Below are 14,706 nucleotides of genomic sequence, written 5' to 3'. Positions count from 1 at the left end.
AGCTTACTCCCTCCGGTCCTCAGGGAGCACAGGAAAGTACGCTGTTAATGTCTGTGACTCATCAGTAAACAGCAGTGGGAGTAGCTCAAGCTTTCTTCAATACTGCTGCCCCAAGGAGCTCGAGGCAAATCCAGGAGAAAAAAAGGACCAACATGCCTCTTTCTCCTTCCTCTTCTCTCAATATCGGGGATGCACTTTTGGAGGATGGTACTTACTGTAGTGACCTTGCAGATTTGACCCTTGAACTCAGGGGAATAGCAGGCCCCGCTGAGCGGACATTTCTCTACTGGCTTTCCACGGTAGATGGGCCGGTAGGATGCAGCACAGATGTCAAAAGGGTTGTGCATGTCATAATTGAGCTGGTAGGCATCCGTGGGGTTCTTCTCACAGGCAGACAGAATTTTGCGGGTCTGAAGGAAGGGAAAAAAGATTTTATTTAAGACGACTGCAAGTTGCACACTGCAACTCAAATGATCTCAGCACCATGCTTTAGTAGTTTCTTTGATTCAAGATCCAACTGCACCGAGTGAATACAGAATATGTCTTTTGTACAGGACATATGTGAGGGGTCACAATCACCATTCCTGCCATGTCAGGATTTCCCCTTCTCGATAACAAAGTGGTTCCACAGATCTAGACCCATATTCCTCCACCCAAGTCTGAGAAATATCAGGGTCAGGACTCCAAGGGTTAAGATTGGCTTCCATTACCCAAGAGGAATGCTTTTAGTGAACTCAAGTGCTGGCACGTGTTGGGGGGTGGGTAGCAGTGGTGGTACTGGGTGGCAAAGCTTAGGGACAGGAAGAGTGGACTCTACTAGGTAGTAGGTCCCTCTTACACCTGCACCGTGTCTGAACGAGATAGAAGTTCACTTTCCAGGAACAGAAGGAGGCACCCGTGCCACTAAGGAAAGAGAAGATGGCATTGTGTTGGTTCCTTTTGTGGAATGCTGCTATTCAGTGCTTTGTTTCAGAGGCAATGGCCTTGGCCGCTCCACATAAGAGCAAATCTGGTTCCTTTATGCTTATGGAATGATTTCCCATATACCTGTTGAGCCACCTCTGGCTTGGGCCCCAGTTCCAACAGGCGCCGAGCAAAGGTGGCAGCTGTCTTAAAGTTCTTGAGCTTGAAGAAGAGGTTGAGGGCAGTACGCAGCACCAGGATCATGTGCACAGGCTGCAGGTTTGAGTGGGTGAAATAGGCCGCCATCTGGTGGACAGAAGGAGGGACACATGCCAGGCTGACGCTACAGCATTAGTAGGTCATTTACAGGCTGCTGCCGGTGCATTAAACAGGATACACAGCAAACAAAACTAGGACTATACAGCAGAGGAGCTTCTGCCCCTTGGGTATGGAGGACTGAGGGAATGAAGAAGCGCAGAAGATACATCCTCTCCTCACAGAAGTGAGCCCAAATCTCTCATTCTCCCCACACTGAAATCTGGGTTTAGAATTCAAGAATTCAAATGTACTGAAGGGGAAGGGGAAGACGCCTCTGTACGGTGCAGAGGCCCAGAGATCGTACCTCACAGATGCGCTTCTGCTGTTCCAGAGTCTCCTTGGGCAGCTTCTTCCTTTCTATCTCCATGCACAAACCCACGATGTACTCACGGCAGATGGTGATGAGCTGCTGGGCCTACAGAGATGGGCGAAGCAAGGTCACGGTGTGGAGGTTGAGGGTGCCCAGACTGGGACAAGCGGTGCCCCTCCTACCTCTGCAATTTCCTGTTTGTTGTCCACAACAAGAAGAGGCACGCTGAGAAGAATGGAACGGAACTTTTCCACAGCCTCCTCAAACTTGCCAACCGTGGTGAGCTGGTAGCAGAGCTGCAGCCGCTGAATGAGGTCGTTAAGCTTCAGGCCCACAGCCGGCACGCCATTCTTCAGGCCTGCATCCTTCCTGGGAGTTTGGAGAAGTAGGAAGAAGAAAGCACAATGGGAAACCCACTCGGCTCAAAGGGGAGCAGGATGCAGATGTGTAAACCAAACCTCACGGGGCTTCCAGCCCTAGTTTTCTTCCTACTAGGGGACCTCAGCTCTGGGGCTTAACTGTTCCCCAGGCTGCTGTCTGAAATACCTCCCCGAGCTGGAGACTGCAGCTAGCAGCAAGGGCCTTACCAATTGCGATGAGGATAGCCATACATGGAGGGCAGGCAGGGCAGGGCCTGATAGGTGGTACGGCCGCGGGCATATGTCTGCAGGAACAGTTGCTTGTAGGGGCCGAACTGGGTCACCCCCACCTGGTCATGAAGGAGCTGGAATACAAGAGGAAAGAAACACAAAAATTGCAATTCCACCACTGAAAAACTAGCTGACTTTAGGCAAGGTACCTAACTTCTCTGTACTCGTTTCCTCACCAGTAAATTACACTTAATTATAGGACCTGCCTTATTTAATAATACCTATAAAGTATTTAGGGTAGTGCCTGACACACAGCCAACACTGAGGAAGCATTTGAGGCTACTGCATTTGTAGCTACTGTTACTGCAATCATAACATACAGCTTAGTGTTCAAAACCCACACCTGTTCCTTCAGGGGTGCTGATTTCGCTGATGTGAGCCAGAAAGCAAACTACACATGAGGGGGAGGTGGCTGCGAAGACCCACCTGAAGAGATTACTAAGCCAAATGGAAAGCGTGGAAGGGGAAGGCCTTATGAGGCAAGTTTCCTTAGGCAAGACCAGGGTTCCCACGATAAAGACACACCTCTGCCCTTGTGGATATATTAATTTCCACTTGGTGAAGATGAGTCAACCGTCTCCCTGGGGACCCTGAACGAGGAACACTCAACAAAAGCCAACGTTATTGCAAGACTTACCCGCATGGCTGTTTCAAAGGAGCCTGCCAGGATGTGATCAACTGGAAGCTGAGAGTTATTGCACCAGATCTAACAAGAAACGGAAAACCCAAGCCAAGTGAAACTTTGCCCTTTCTCCTCCTAAACTATCCAACTCTGTCTCTAGAGCAGAGGAGTACAGATGCCTTTGACACACTAACCCAGCAGGGCCAGCTCATAAACAGTCATGCCCACAAGGCCGTGCCTCCCTGCTTACCTGAGCTGGGCTGGTTCCCTTGGTGGGGGGCACAAAGAACCCATCCTCAGCACCCCCAGCTGCCCCAGGGGGTATATCCTAGGCAAAAAACAGGTCGGTCATCTTATAAGCCATTCAAGCACTTTGTCCTGATAAATCTAAACATAGCCCTCTGCCTTGTTCCCAGCCTCAACTGTGGAGGAAGGGGGTGGTTGTGGGAGAAGACCCTCAAAATAGGAGCAGCTTCACCAGCAAAATGATACCCCAAAAGTTCCAATTCAGACAATAAAGCCTGCTGCCTTTTCATTAGCTGCTGTTGGCACAACCTAATTACCTCCTGCTTTCTTTCAAATTGAGAGACAAGCATCAGATCAGGAGGGTCTAGACCCCCCTCCGTTTCAGGAGTCTCAGGAAGGGGGAGAGGGGCAGTAAGGATACCGGCTTGCACAGGGAGAAGCAGAGGGACCCTTCTAAGGGTGAGAACCCCACGCACCAGCTCAGGAGGGAGCTCCAGGTCCTCCTCAACATCCCAGCCGCCTCCTTCTTCCTGTCCCTTGCCAAGAGCATCGTCCCCCAGACCTTCTGTAGCTTCCACAAACCCGTCTGTAAGAAAATCCAGGCTCAAAGTGGATTTGCAAAGGGATACAATCTTAGCCCAAATAAATCACAATGCTGGGATCTTTGTGGGTCCCATGGTCTGGAACCCTGGGACCAGGGTTCACCCCATGACCCAGCCCCTGTCCAGGCCACCATCCTGCTAGGAGAGTCCAAGAAGCACACTCTTACCTTCATCCAGCTGCAGCTCCGCATCCTCTCCCCAACCCTCGGTGCCAACAGTGTCAATGTCAATGTCAGCAGCCAGTGCTCCTCCCTTGCCTGTGGAGGGAAGGAACAAAAAGGAGCTGGTTATAGCCAATCAAGTCTGAAATCTGGCTTCTTCTACAGGCAAGCTGCATCCTTACCAATGCAGGTGCCAAGGCTCTGTCCACTTAACATTCTTATTTTTCATTTTTATAGTATATATGCTATGCTAACTTGCAGTAGGTTTCAAAGTGAGAGGGAATTGAAAAAAGATGGAAACAACTGGCCTTCGTGCTCCCAAACCCTGCCTCTAAAATCATTTTTTTTTTAAGATTTTATTTATTTACTTGAAAGAGAGAGTGAGCATGTATACGAGCAAGGGGGTGGGGCAGAGAGAGAAGGAGAAGTAGGCTCCCCAACTGAGCAGGGAGACAAATGCACAGCTCAATCCCAGGACACCAGGATCATGACCTGAGCCAAAGGCAGGCGCTTAACTGAGGCGCCCAGGCGCCCCTCTTAACCCACTTTTTCCTTAGCAACTCTTAGACTAAGTTTCCTGCTGAGATCTCTGCTAAGCTACCACCACCACAAGTGTATACGGGGCATGGTGACACAGGGTTGGCGAGAGATGGAGGAACAAGCAGGGCTGGGCACAAGATGCCCAGGAGTCTATCTAGGCTGTCAGCCAAGAAAAACAAGCCAGTAGACATATCCAAGAAAACAGGAACAGGTAAGGATGGGAGTGGTGGCAGGTGGTAGCACATGTCTGCATACACCCACATGCCAGAGCCTGAGGTCATTGCCCTGATACCTTAAGACTGCACATCATGAATGATGAAATACTGACTGGGACTTAGTGAACACATGCACATGGAAAAGCCTGAGGATGCATCCAAATGTTCAGAGTGGTGTTGGAGGCCTGGACTAAGACACAACGTTCTTTTCTCTATTTTCCAAATTTTAATGATCTCATAATGCTCCTACTTCATTTTTAAAAGCAGGTACCACAGCTCAGATTGGAGGCTCAGTGCTCCACAATGCTCACACAGAAGAAAGGACAGAGGAGCTGACGGCACTCTGTAGGCAGCTCTTCACAAAACAAATGACTACAAAAACACTACGGAAGGGGGCACTTACCCTTGCTGGCAATGGAGCCTTCAAAAAAGCCTTTAGATACAGTCAGTAAGGGCCAATTGGTATCCAATGGCATGATAGGTGCAGGTGGCTGGAGCAGCTTGGCATTGGGATCAATGTCTGGGATCTAAAAGGCAGAAGATTAAAAGCAAACAGCTCTCAGGAATCATGTAGGGAACGTTACAGAGCCTCCCTTGATCTCATTTCTCTGCCTCTCCTGGTAACCAGGTGGGAGACTAACGTCTCTAGATTTAAACTGTCCTGAGATCTCAGAGTTACTCCTATAACCAGACACTCATGTAAATAAAGACTCACTGTCTCTTTCTCTGGGTCAAATGTCTCCTTCAGGCTCTCAGCTTCTTCATCTAAGCCGTGAGTGGCAGCTGTGAGATAGGCCAGTGACTCTGCAGAGAAGAGAGACTTGTGGCAGACAGCCTCCAAGATGTCCCCCAGCAATCCCTGCCTCCCGGTATTTAAGCCTGTGCAAAATCCATCCACTCCCCACCACACACACACCTTAAGGGTGGAACAGACTTGGTGATGCACTTCTACTGAACAAGACACAGCAGAAGTGATGGGCTGTCACTTCCAAGGCTAGGATACAAAGCCAGTGGCCTCCACCAGGATGCCATCGCCGGCTCGGAGAGAAACCAACTGCCATGCTGTAAACTGCCCTAAGGAGACGCCTACGTGGCAGAGAATTGACACTTCCCAGCCAACAGCCCACGAGGACCTGAGGCCAGCCTGCAGCCATGTGGAGAGTGTGGGAGGGGGATCCTCCCCCACTCCAGCCTTGAGATATCTGCAGCCTGGCCAACACCCTGACCACAGACTCCTGAGAAACACTGAGCCAGAGGCAACCAGCTAAGCCATGCCACAGAGATAATCAGCATTTGTTATTTTAAACTACTCAGCTTTGGGGTAATTTGCTACACAGCAGTAAGGAACTAATACAGTCGCTTGTCCTTAAGCTCACTCATCAGCACTGACAAGAATCTTGGAATCATTCCTGACTCCTCTCGTCACACACCTAACCCTTCAATAAATCATGTTGTTTCCACATTTACAACATACGCCAAGTCTGACCCCTTCACAGCTTAGCACCTTCGTGCAAATCACATCTTTCACCTTTCTTGTTTCCTAGCATATCTCAAACACTAGTATTGTGTTTGGTACCCTCTCGGTTCTCTAAAAATAACCCTTCGATATACAAACAAATAAATAAGTAAATGAGTAAAACCTCCAGACCTGAAGCAAAACGGTAAAATTTTAATGGCATCCAACTATTTACTAATGTCTCTGCTTCAGGACCTTTTAAAACCTCCTAGCTCTACATGACTATTAACTGTTTTCCTAGGAGTGCTTGGTCAGACTGAATACTCTGGCTGTACCCCCCCCACCTGGCTCTGAAGAATGTTCTCTGAGCAGGATGGGAGCATGCTTTCTCTCCTGGAAAAACGCACAACAAAGGGAAATACCTCATCCCTACACCTGGTAACTCACCACGAAGAGAAAATACTAAGCCCCAAAAGAGCTGGTGAGTCCCGCGTGCTGACTTACTCTGCCCACAGTTCTTCAGGATCCGCACCCGCTCAGACACGTCCCCCAGGTAGAGGGCATTCTGATAATGGCCACTCATGTCCTTTCGGATCTCAGCTGCATCAAGACAGGAAGAGATACCATGTTAGCTCTTTTCTCTTAAGTTCTCATGTTCCTCTTTTTGCCTTCCTCCCTTCCCCAAGGACCACTCTTCCCATCCTTAGTTGCCGGGGCTCACCAATCTTCATCATCTTGCGAAGTTTCTCTAGGTTGCCAGTGATGAGGTACAAGAAAGAAAGTTTGTCAAAGTTCTTGGTGCGCTGATAACACATTTCTACAATCTGGTGGTTCCCCTGTAGCAAGGCCACTTCTCCTAGCTTTTCCCAGCAGTTCTTGTCATCCAGTGCTTTGGCTGCTTCCAGAGCAATCTAAAGAATCCCGAGGGTCAGAGTTAACAGGTGGGCAGATACTGTGACTCAAAACCAGGGACTACAAAGTATCTGCCTCTACATAAATTTCCCACAGGCTCTCTATAGCTGTAATCACTCCCAGTTTTCAGTTTAATTCTACTGAAAATTCCTATCACCACACAGAGTCCCTCTGGCTCCATGGAAAGAATCACATCACACTATCCTTCTCCTCAGCAATTTACTTTTAGGGGATCCCTGGGTGGCTCAGTGGTTTAGCGCCTGCCTTAGGCCCAGGCTGTGATCCTGGAGTCCTGGGATCCGGTCCCGCATCAGGCTCCCTTCATGGAGCCTGCTTTTCCCTCTGCCTGTGTCTCTGCCCCTCCCCTCACGAATAAATAAAATCTTAAAAAAAAAAAAAAAAAAGATGTTTACTTTTACAGAAAATAGAACTAGAAAATTAACTCACCTAAGCCCTCCCCCCATTTAAAAATAATGCCTGTACACCCTAGGTCCCCACATTTTTTTTTTAAAAGATTTTATTTATTTCTTTGATAGAAAGAGAGTGCAAGCTGCGTGGAGCAACAGGCAGAGGGTGAGGGAGAAGCAGGCTCCCCACAGAGCAAGGAACTCAAGGTGGGGCTTGATCCAGGACCTTGGAACTTATGACCTGAGCTGAAGGCAGACACCTGACCAACTGAGCCACCTAGGCGCCCCTCAACAATTTTTTAAGATTTTATTTTATCGTTAGGTAGGCTCCACATCCAGCGTGGAGCTCAACACAGGACTTGAACTCACTAAGCTGAGATCGAGTCAGATGCTGACTGAGCCACCCAAGTACCCCTCCAGGTCCCAAAATATCATAAGTACTATTACATCTAAGCAGCCCATCAGGAAGTAAAAGGTGAAAGAAATAATGAGATTTTTCAGATTCCATGCTCTGTTGCTCCAATTCTAGAAGTTAATGAATTCAGAATGACTGATAATGATGACAGTAGCAATGCTATGGCAGAAGCAGAGACAGGAAGTAGCAGAGATGGGCAAACAGCAACAGGAAAATAGCTCTACCTAACAACTAGAAAAATCTCAAATTGCATCATACTTGCTGAAGAAGCGGCCTAGAATAAAGTCCTCACAATGTGATCATAACCCTCTCAACCTTCTCTGCAATGACATGGGGCTCATGACCACGTCTCCCTCACCTCAATGTTTCCACATTCGAGTGCCAGACTAAAGCGAGTTTTCTCATCCTTGACGAAATGCAGTGCCACTTCAGGGTAGCCCTTCTTCTGCAGGTAAGCAATGATAGACTGGCCTACTAGTTTGGCATTCCTCACCATGTGCAGTACCTAGACATTTGGGGTGGGGTCGGGCAGAAAAAGAGATCACGCAGAGGAAAAAAGGAGTGCCAGCCCTCTCTCACACCCCCAGTGTGCACTCTCGTTTTATACCTCATCATATTTTCTGTTGATTAGGGCCAGCTTGAACTTGAACTCAGTGGGATCAATGGTGAGCACTCGAGGACGACACTCCCTGTCCAGGCAATACACATTGTTGCCCTTCACCCGCGTAACATAGATTGGTAAATCCAGGGTTCGGATGATTCCATAGTCCCTGCAAACAGGAATTAGAGGGCACAAGTTTCAGCAAGTGATGGGGAAAACACAACCTGTAAGGACCTGGAACAAGCCAAGGACACTACTTTTTAGCTTGTCACTGCTCTTTTGCCAAGTGCTATTTGCACAATGGTATAGATGGGAAGCAAGTCAAAAAAGAACAGAACTAAATGCCACATTTACTTATTCTTTTGTATGAAGCAGGAAAAGATGGGGCGCATGATATGATCTCCCTTCATAAGCTATTATTCTGGGCGCCAACAGACACGGCTATAGGAATCAGGCCTAAAGTTAAATCTTTCTTTTTTTTCCCCTAAAGTTAAATCTTAAGTTCTGATATATAGTCACCAGGCCAGTTAAATCCTTCCTTGCAAGCTACAAGTGAAAGTAGAAGAGCAGGAGACGCAACCTTCTGACACAGGAAGAAATAACAAAAAGTAAAAATATTTTAAGTTGAACAAAAATTAAGAGTTTATCAAACTGGGACGCCTGGGTGGCTCAGTGATAGAGCATCTGCCTTCAGTTCGGGGCATGGTCCCAGGGGGTCCGGGATTGAGTCTCACATCAGGCTCCCCGCAGGGAGCCTGCCTCTCCCTCTGCCTTGTGTCTCTGCCTTTCTGTCTCTCATGAATAAATAAATAAAATCTTAAAAAAAAAAAAAGTTTATCAAACTTATGGGCACAGCTAACACAATACATGACTGATAATCTAGGATGCTAAGTGCACACACTGTACTAAAAGAAAACACTGAAGACTAATGAGCTCTACGTACATACATTAGAAAATCAATATAAGACAAAAAATTAAAATGTAATAAAAATTAATAAGCACTTGGCTCAAAAACTTTGTTCTTTTAAAAGTTAAATAAAAGAATATACTTAGAAAAAAATGAAGCCAATCATAAATTTAAGAAATGGAAAACAAAACTACAACACAGAAGTTCAATAAAGACAAAAACTAAATAAAATTGATAAACCTCTCATTAGGCTAATTAACAAAAAAAGAACAGCAAAAATAGGAATGGAAAATGGGGTATTCCTCTGGCTCTTGTAGGATGAGGATAGGCATAAACTTTTTTAAATGATCAAATTCCAAGAAAAGTAAAATTTACCAAAACTGACTAAAAAGAATTAGAAAACCCCATACAGTCCTGTAACTATTACACAAGATAAACTGAATCATAAAAAAATCTTCCTATAAAAGAAAGCCCCAGGCCTGGATGACTTCACAGGCAAATTCTACCTAACATTTCAGGAAAAAAAATTTTTTTAAAGATGTAATTTATTCATGAGGGGGGGGGAGAGGAGAGAGAGAGAGAGAGAGAGAGAGAGAGAGAGAGAGAGAGAGAGAGAGAGGGAGGGAGTGGCAGAGACACAGGCAGAGGGAGAAGCAGGCTCCATGCAGGGGCCCTGACGTGGGACTCGATCCCAGGTCCCCAGGATCACACCCTGGGCTGAAGGCAGCGCTAAACCGCTGAGCCACCCAGGCCACCCCATCTCAGGAAGAATTAAATTGAATTGTATTACAAACTCACTGAGAGTTGTACTCTGTGTATTCTCATGAATAAATAAAAATCTTAAAAAAAATAAATGAATTATCCTTGGTAATTTTAGGAGCTTTTCATATATTTGAGTATGTGTCCTCTGTTAGGGCTACACATTGCAAATCTTAATGTCTCTTTCCATTCTGTAGCTTGTCTCTTGATTCTGTTTATGATACCCTTTAATGAACAGGTGTTATTTTAATATTGTTGAATTTATGAATCTTATCTTTTATGGATATTAGGTTTTGTATTTCATGTAAGAAATCATTATCGACTCCAAGGTTATAAAGGCATTATTTTATGTTCTCTTATAGAAACTTTATAGTTCTGTTTTTATATCTAGAACTGTGATCTGCTTGAAGTTGATTTTTGTGTGGCATGTGAGGTACAGGGAGCTCAGTTTCACATTTTACTTATGGACATTCAGCTGTCCAATGTCATTTACTGAAAAGACTAGCCTTTATTCTCTAGCCCTGCAATGCCGTCTTTGTCACATATGAATCATCTTTACAAAAATGCAAGGACCTGTTTCTTGTGGTGTGTGTCTTCTGTCTTAAGCATTTAAACCATGAGGAGTCTTCGCATCTGCTAAAGCAACTCTTCACATCTTTCCCACTTTCAGTTTTTGAAGTTATTAGGCTATTTTCTAATTTTGGCTTGAAAAGGCAAATTGTCACATTTTTTTTTCCTTAAAAAAGTATGTTAGGGGCAGCCCGGGTGGCTCAGCGGTTTAGCTCCACCTTCAGCCCAGGACGTGATCCTGGAGACCCGGAATCGAGTCCCGCATCTGGCTCCCTGCATGGAGCCTGCTTCTCCCTCTGCCTGTGTCTCTGCCTCTCTCTCTCTCTCTCTCTCTCATAAATAAATAAAATCTTAAAAAAAAAAAAAAAGTATGTTAGAATCAGCCTGTGAAATTCCATGCAGAATAAAACAAACAAAACACACTATTGTGATTTCAGTTGAGATTGTATTGGATCTGTTTGTCATTTTGGGCCTAGCTGAATCTTTGCAGTATTAAATTTCCTGATCTGTGAATGCGGTGTAGTAACTCTTCATTTATTTAGGTCTTCCAAAAGCTTTTTCAATAAAGTTTTTACAATTTTCTCCATAGAGTTCTTTAGATTATTCTTAGGCCCTTGGTAGTTTTCAATGAGATTTGTAAGTGGATAGTATCCATTTAAGAATTTAATTTTCTAATTTTTTATGATATTTAGAAACACAAGTAAATTTTTAGGTTGATTTTATTTCAGAGACCGTGTTAGCCTTTTGTCTTTTTTTCACAGATAATCATAGCATCTGTGGGTGATAACAATTTGTTTCTTCTTTTCTAGTACTTATACTTTCATGTGTTTTTCTTGTACTGACCAGAATCTCCAGCATAGTTTTGAATAAATGTGGTGATGGCAAATTTTCTTTTCTTGTTCCCAATTTTAAAGAGTAAGCTTTGAGGTGCCTGGGTGGTTCAGTTCGTTAGGTGTCTGACTTATGATTTTAGCTTGGGTTGTGATTTCGGGGTTGTGAGATTGAGCGCAACAACGTTGGGTGCCGTACTTGGCTTGGAATCTGCTTGAGATTCCTCAATTTACTCCTCCTGCTTGTGTGCCCACCCCACCCCCTGCCCGTAAACAAAATCTTTAAGAAAAGAAAAAGAGCAAGCTTTGATTGTATTGGCATTATGTAAGCTTGTTGTAGATATCTTTAGAGATAGCTTTTATTTATTAAGGAATTTTCTTGCTATATTTCAGGTGAATATTGAGTTTTATTAGATACTTTTTTCTGCATATGCTGAGGTAATCATAGGATTTTCTCCTTTTATTGATTAGTGAATTAAATTGATTTTTAAAAAAATGTTAGACCAACATTGTATTCCTGATACAGATCTTTTTTTTTTTAAAGATTTATTTATTTATTTATTCAGAGAGAGCGAGAGAGAGGCAGAGGGAGAAGCAGGCTCCATGCAGGAAGCCTGATATGGGACTTGATCCCGGATCTCCAGGATTACACCCCGGGCTTCAGGCGGCGCTAAACCGCTGCGCCACTGGGGCTGCCCCTCCTGATACAGATCTAACTTGGTCATGATGTTTCTGATATTGCTTGATCACCCATTTTTTTTTTTTTTTTAAGATTTTATTTATTTATTCATAGAGACACAGAGAGAGAGGCAGAGACACAGGCAGAGAGGGAGAAGCAGGCTCCATGCAGGGAGCCCGGTATGGGACTTGATCCCGGGTCTCTAGGATCACGTCCCCGGCCGTAGGCAGCGCTAAACCACTGAGCCACTGGGGCTGCCCAGGATAATTCATTAAAAAAAAAAAAAAAAAAAAAAGGATAAAAGGCCTGAACAGAATTCACAAAGAGAAAATCCTGATGGATGGTCAACTGAAAAGTTGCTCAATCTCAGGAATCAGAGAATAGCAAAGTAAAATGACAATGAGATGCCATTACACGCCCATTAGACAGACACAAGTAGGTGGCAAAGACACAAATAAGTTGGCCAGGAAGACAAGCAAGGACCTTTTTATAGTATGCTAGTAGACATGCAAACCGGTATAGCCACTTTGGAGTGCAGTTTCACGTTACCTAGTAAACATAAAGATACACATACTCTATGATCCGGCAATTCAACTCTGGGTGGACACTCTAGAGAAACGTTATGTGCATACGCACCAGAACATATAAAGAAATGCTTAAAAGAACACTGTTCATCATAGCAGCCAAATTCTAGAAATCACTCAAATATCCCTGTAGAGTAGAACTGATAAACTGTGGTATGTTCATATAAGAGAATATGACATAACAATGAAAATAAATAAATTAGAGCTATAACATGGATGCATCTTACAAACAAAATAGTAAATAAAATAAGCAAAATATGGAACAATACATTCAGTATGATTTACATGACATTCAAAACAAGGCAAAATTAAGATACTATTTTAAGACACATATTGGGTGGTAAAATTACAAAGAATAGCTAGGTCAAAATTTCCTTAAAAATCAGAATAATGTAAAAAAAAAAAAAATCAGAATAATGTGATCTTTGGGTGGGAAGTGGACATGGTTGTGATCAGTAACAACCACATGGCCAAGGGCTTCTGGCCACTGGCACTGCCCTAGCTCCTGACTTGAGTGGCAGGTACATGGACGTCCACAATCTGCTATTGTGGACTATATTGTGTGCTATAGCCCCTCTGACAATCTGCTATTTTCTACATATGTACTCCATGCATTTCTCTTTGAGTCATATGTCACAATTTTTTTAAGAGTTGAAAAAGACTGGTCAGCCGTGCCCAGTACATATGTGCCCGAGAACGATTTCCCACGAAGCAAGTTCAAGGAGGAATCAGTTACATCCCTCGAGACAGGACAGTGATTTCAAGAGCTACCTTCTCCCTCTCTGTGTATCAGATAATTCACTTACCCGGTGGTGACGGCATATTTGATGTGGTTGCTTGTGGTATAGATAAATACCCCACTCTCATCCCAGGCCCCACTCTTGACGCGAATGTTCTCATGAATGTTACACAGAGCCTCCAGTTTGCGGTTACAGATCACAATGGCTGTAAGAGGCAAAGGGCATGAGTGCTCTGCTGGACAGGGTGAGTGAAGCAGACTGGCAGGGATGGGGAGGGAAGGGCTGATCTCTAAATCAGGGTGGATACAATGAAGACTTACCATGTTTGGCCAGTAGTGCTACATGGGACATGTCTGCAGACCAGATAACATATTTCACCTTGGAAATCTTCACAGAGGCCAAAGTTCTGGGGCAGAGAGAGAAAGGTGAACGAATGTGAGTGGACTCAACTCTCTCGTCCCAGGTTGAGACCTACATCCTTTTATCTCAAAATTAACGTAAGCCCCAGTTTCTTAAAATAATGCCAAATGAACGCTCTCTGTATTGTAGCTGAGTGACTGAAACATTTTGGCTCACACTGTACACTTTGCCCTCCCTCAACTCCCTGCCTCTTATTCCCACATACTACTAGGGATTTGTGTATGTCTGGTCTCACCAGTGGACTGTAAGCTCCTTTAAGGATAAGAATTGTGCTATTCATCCCTATATGCCTACAGTTCTATGTCTCCAAAACATTCTTTGTTCAGGCAAGTGCTCCAAAAACAGATAAATAAGCCCCTCATTGTAATGCTAGTGTGTACAGACAGGATGGAAAGTGACCCAGAGGAGAAAGTGGTGAGAAAGAGTCTTGGAGTTAGAGCACACAAGTGGCCAAGCCTAAGGTAGAGTCACTGGGAGAAAAACCTCCCACTACAGATGTCCACTCTCACCCCCCATATGCCTATCTGCTTTAGGGGCACCTAACACGTTACCGCTTCTGCTGTACATCAAACAGCGTGATGGATTCTGCGTCTCGAAGTAGGAGGTTGCCTGTGCCAGCGTAAAAGATCTCATCACAGTTGGGCACCTGTACCTTTTTGGTGATCTCATTCTTCAGATTCTTGATCAGAAGCTGAAATAATGATCACAGGTGGGGTTATCAGAAATGCACATTCATAAGCTGCAGTTGACGATGTGCCTCAGCAACTGTTCCTTAGCTTCAAGAAACCAAGTCTGGGTCATTTTCTATCCAGGTGAGTCACCACGCCGGGCAGACCACCCCAAACAAGACCCTCTTCAG

The 14,706-nt window shown here is 44.9% G+C and overlaps 1 protein-coding gene across 5 annotated transcripts in view; it reads right to left on the bottom strand.

The window, feature by feature from the left end:
* COPA (COPI coat complex subunit alpha) overlaps positions 1-14,706 on the bottom strand; it is a 43,084-nt gene that overhangs the window by 2,029 nt on the left and 26,349 nt on the right. For 3 of the 5 annotated variants that reach the window (XM_072759687.1, XM_072759688.1, XM_072759689.1), the window contains exons 15-32: positions 14,399-14,538; positions 13,748-13,833; positions 13,494-13,659; positions 8,365-8,527; positions 8,116-8,262; positions 6,745-6,934; positions 6,528-6,623; positions 5,283-5,371; positions 4,971-5,094; positions 3,819-3,908; positions 3,526-3,635; positions 3,054-3,131; positions 2,819-2,887; positions 2,119-2,255; positions 1,714-1,900; positions 1,526-1,636; positions 1,048-1,209; positions 216-410 (exon numbers count right to left, since the gene is read on the bottom strand). In XM_072759687.1, the coding sequence (XP_072615788.1) occupies positions 216-410; positions 1,048-1,209; positions 1,526-1,636; positions 1,714-1,900; positions 2,119-2,255; positions 2,819-2,887; positions 3,054-3,131; positions 3,526-3,635; positions 3,819-3,908; positions 4,971-5,094; positions 5,283-5,371; positions 6,528-6,623; positions 6,745-6,934; positions 8,116-8,262; positions 8,365-8,527; positions 13,494-13,659; positions 13,748-13,833; positions 14,399-14,538 (2,340 nt within the window). The remainder of the gene's footprint in view (positions 1-215; positions 411-1,047; positions 1,210-1,525; positions 1,637-1,713; positions 1,901-2,118; positions 2,256-2,818; positions 2,888-3,053; positions 3,132-3,525; positions 3,636-3,818; positions 3,909-4,970; positions 5,095-5,282; positions 5,372-6,527; positions 6,624-6,744; positions 6,935-8,115; positions 8,263-8,364; positions 8,528-13,493; positions 13,660-13,747; positions 13,834-14,398; positions 14,539-14,706) is intronic. The other 2 variants (XM_072759690.1, XM_072759692.1) reach the window with 1 other exon arrangement.

Source organism: Vulpes vulpes, chromosome 5 (genome assembly GCF_048418805.1).
Source record: "Vulpes vulpes isolate BD-2025 chromosome 5, VulVul3, whole genome shotgun sequence".
Classification (NCBI taxonomy): domain Eukaryota; kingdom Metazoa; phylum Chordata; class Mammalia; order Carnivora; family Canidae; genus Vulpes; species Vulpes vulpes.
This window is presented reverse-complemented; position numbering and strand designations above follow the sequence as displayed.